The sequence below is a fragment of the Lipophrys pholis genome (assembly GCF_963383615.2).
Source record: "Lipophrys pholis genome assembly, chromosome: 21".
Taxonomy (NCBI): Eukaryota; Metazoa; Chordata; class Actinopteri; order Blenniiformes; family Blenniidae; genus Lipophrys; species Lipophrys pholis.
The window spans coordinates 22,143,511-22,147,727 of record NC_137649.1 but is presented as its reverse complement, the minus strand read 5'-3'; the positions used below and the strand labels follow the sequence as shown (position 1 = coordinate 22,147,727).

At 47.5% G+C, this 4,217-nt stretch overlaps 1 protein-coding gene across 1 annotated transcript; it reads left to right on the top strand.

Annotated features, from left to right (window-relative positions):
* Positions 1–657: 657 nt before the first annotated feature.
* lft1 (lefty1) lies at positions 658–3,126 on the top strand (the record flags this gene model as incomplete). The annotated part of the gene is given in 6 exon segments (XM_080491294.1): positions 658–730; positions 733–761; positions 765–1,104; positions 1,326–1,563; positions 1,671–1,913; positions 2,808–3,126. Coding segments are annotated over 6 exon segments (1,242 nt in total).
* Positions 3,127–4,217: the final 1,091 nt, after the last annotated feature.

Sequence of the window (4,217 nt, the reverse complement as noted above, 5' to 3'; positions counted from 1 at the left end):
TTAATTGTCAATACTTACGCTTAAAACAATGATTTAAACCGAACTTCAACATTTAATTCACTGAATTTGTATATTTGAGGTACATAAATCATTTCAAGTCGATCTTTTTTAATAGTTTGAACATATAATTGAGCAATTTAACTTTAATATCGCACAAACTTAACACATTTGTATATATTTGGTTTGAAAACAGTGAATCTGACAATGTAATTTGAATCAGCAGGTGTTCGTGGTGCCAACAGGACAGTTTGCAGATGTGCAGACATGATCATTCCACGTGGAATCGTATCGTTTGGAGCTCGAGTCATTTCCGTGCGTAAATGTGACGCGTAAAGACGACTTTACGCAGCAAATTCTCCCGTGAATCTCAAAGTGTAGGAACATTCTCGGCGCAGTTGATATTTTCACTATATTTAAGGCAAACAGACTTAAATGTCACTTTCCTTTCCACCAGCCTCTAAAGCACTTTTCAGTCCATCTCAGCAGATTTTTCCCCCTCCGGAATCCTTCTGCAGCAAAAAAAAAACAAAAAAAACCCCACCGACTTCAAACATCTCTTTAGAGAAGCCACAGTGAAATTACACCTCCACAATGCCAACGCCACTCGAGTCTAATTGTTGTTGTTTGAAGTATGGCCACTTAGATATCCTGTTCAGGATGGGGCTGCATTGTCGCACCTTTGTTCTGATAAGGGTCCCCGCCCCCATCGACAAAGTGCGAACGGCTGGGAGGGACGCAACAATATAAGGGGGGGCCTCAGATGAGAGAGGCTGTGTCTCCCTGCGTGTCTCTGCTACTGTGCTGCTCCTCCTGTCTGTCACAACTCCAAACTCTCCCTCATGGATTTCCTCCGCGCCTGTGTCCTGTGCGCCGCCTTCTGTGGACTCGCCGGGGCTTTTACCCACCAGGATATGAAGGACGCACTACTGCACAGACTCGGCTTGGACGAACTTCCGAAGATCCACAAAAGGGATTTGGAAAGCCTGGTGGTTCCGGCGCACATCAGGAACAAGTACGTGTCCATGCTGAAGATGCATCACAGCAGGAAACGCAGATCTCTTCCCAGTCTGGCGGGCATCCTGAGGGGAATCCCTGGTAATGCAGGTAAGGATGTTATTCTATTTATTTATTTTTAACATAAAAGAAGCAATTTACAAGGATTGATATCATTTGGAGGAAATACGAGCTCGACTTCAGAGTCATTTCCGTGCGTAAATACGCATAAAGACATTTTTACGCACCAAATTCTCCCAGCCGTGAAAACGAATTTGATGGAGTTGTGAGAAACAAAATGACCACAGCAGCCCAAATGCTTCTTGCCTTAGATATCTCCGGGGAGTATGTGTACTCTGACACCACTCGGCATCGCGTCGTGTTCGACATGGATGAGCGGATCCCGAACAACAGCGAGGTGACCATGGCGGAGCTGAAGCTGTTCCAGCAGGCGTCCCACACCAAGCGCTTTGCCCCGGACAGGAGGAACCACCGGCCGATCACCAACGCCAGGGTCAGCATCTACTGGCTGGACGAGACGTCCAACAGGACCTCTCTGGTGGACTCACGGTAAGAACCCGTCTGGAAACAAATTGAATTCCATTTAAGTGGATTACGCGAACGCTCAGTGGTGGTCGGCGGAAAAATCCCATTTCAATTAATCATCTCGTTCACAGGTTGATCCCCATTCGCGAGACCGGCTGGAAGAGCTTTGATGTCACTCAGGCGGTGCACTATTGGTCCAAGACGCGCAGGAACACACCTATGCACCTGGAGGTGTGGATCGAGGGCGAGAGACCTGGCAGCTACGCGGCAGAGGCGGCCAAGAGTGTCCGCTTTACCACCCAGGAGCAGACGAACAACAACACCTCGGTGACGCCCGAGCTCGTCCTCTACACACTCGACCTCGAAGAGTACGGGTAAGGCCGAGGCGCCAGCTTTTGATATACAGGACATTGTATCAGTGTGACAATTAGGGCCAGGTCGCCGTTTGCGGTTCGAGCTGAGGAGGGTTTGGAGCGCGCGAGGTGTGGGCGTCGCCTCGCTCCTTTACGCACGATGGAGAAATGCGGCACTCAAAAAAAAAAAAGAAAAAAGGATGTATATATTTTTAGCTCCTTTTTTGTAATATTAACTGTTAATTATTATTAACAGACTTGATTTTGCCTCCTCTTGTGGCAAGGCACCAAGATTACTATCCTGGGCATTATTATTTTTATTATTATTATTATTATTATTATTATTATTATTATTATTACTTTTCCCTGCTGTTTATTCACTGATTCCAGCACCGTTGGGATCACAGACACAAAAAGTACATCAAAACGTTTCCCCCCCCAAAAAACTGCGAAAAAATGTATCCGTGCCAAGTGGATGGGAGAGGCAGGCACACAAAACTCCCTGTGGAATTTTCTAGTTTCAACACATTATTCAGCATTATTATAACAGCAGTTGGTAATGGGTTTAATTCATGAGTTCATTTTGCCTTTAATTCCAATATCCTTTTCTGAAAGTCTGATCTGCTTGTATTTAAAAAAAAAAAAAAAAAGCCTGTTAGAAGAAAATAAGGTGCTTCTTGACCTTTTTAAAATCTAACTTGAAGTATATGATTTCCATGTTTTAAATTGTAATTTTTTTTTTAATGAAATCTAACCTTTCTTAAATGTCCCAAACACAAAAACATTAAAAAATAAAAATGAAAAATTACATTTATTTAACAGTTTTGTATTTCTAGGTGCAAATGAGACTTAAAGAAAAGATTTTAAACGACAGCCGACCTCCTGACTGACTCCCTGTGCCGTTTCCTCCCTCAGCTCTCGCGGCGACTGCGAGCGGAACAGAGACGCCTGCTGCCGGGAGGAGCACTTCATCAACTTCCGCTCGCTCACCTGGACGCAGTACTGGGTCATCGAGCCGGCGGGCTACCAGGCCTACCGCTGCGCGGGGGCCTGCAAGCAGCCCAGGCGCCACTTCGGCTACGGCGAGCGGCGCTGCAGCGTGTCGGAGAGCGCGCCGCTGCCCATCATGTACCTGGTGAAGAAGGGCGACTACACGGAGATCGAGGTGGCCGAGTTCCCCAACATGGTGGTGGAGAAGTGCGCGTGCACGTTGGACAATGTCTCCATAGCGTGAGGCGGCAAACACTGCGAGTGTTTTGTCACTGGCGTATTTAATACAGTACTTTCTATTTAAACGGGCATTTTGGGAGGATTTTCACACACGAGCACTTTTTGTATATATATATATATAGTACATTGTGTTGTTGTTTTTTTTCTAATTAAAATGTGTTGCAGTCACTCACGGTGTGTTTGAGGTGTTGTATATGTTTGAATGAACATCAGATTAGTTAAATAAAGTATTTAGTTTCACTTAGCACTCTCTGCTCTTTCCTGATCCGCCTCCATTCACATGCGCGACCACATTGACACGCGGCTTTTGTCTTAGCCTTGCCCTGTTTACACTCACTGTGGGAGGGAGGGTGGGAGGGAGGGGGGGGGGGGGGGGGGGGGGGGGTCGTAAAGCCAAGCAAACTGTTTGCCCGCTGACTTATGAAGGCGTTCACGGGGGAATATAGAGAAACATGAAGTCGATTGGCTTTAAGCCGGTTAGGGTGGGCGTAGAGCGGGCCGCTCCGGATGTGGCGTTTGCTCTCTGCCTGGGGGGTCCTGTCGTCCACTAATACGCTACCGATAGGTAAACATGGCCGCCCTGGCCGAGACGAGCAGCTGACCGTCTGGGCAGGGGGAGCCAATCCTCATCGGCCCGTCTCCAGCGGTGAGTGCAGGGAGTACGGCCGGAGCTCCAGACGCACACAGACGTCAGGAAGGCCGGACGGCGAAGCCTACGTGCGTGCACGCACACACACACACACACACACACACACACACACACACACACACACACACACACACACACACACACACACACACACACACACTCTCTCTTTAATGCAGAATGTAGAAACTGGTAATGATGCTCTGAGTGAGGAGATATTGAGAGGTGGTTTGACCTTTGACCTCACAGTTTAAAGGTCAAAGAGTCGACTGTTCAGTTTGCATCGTATCTCTTTCCTTGATGGATGGATGGAATGGTTCTCTTCTTGTCTCTCTCCCCCTCTTTCTTCCTCTCTCGCCCTCTCCTCTTTCTCTCTCCCCCTCGCTTTCTTCCTCTCACATCTCTCCCCTCCTCTCTCGCTTTCTTCCTCTGACCTTCTCTCCCTCTTT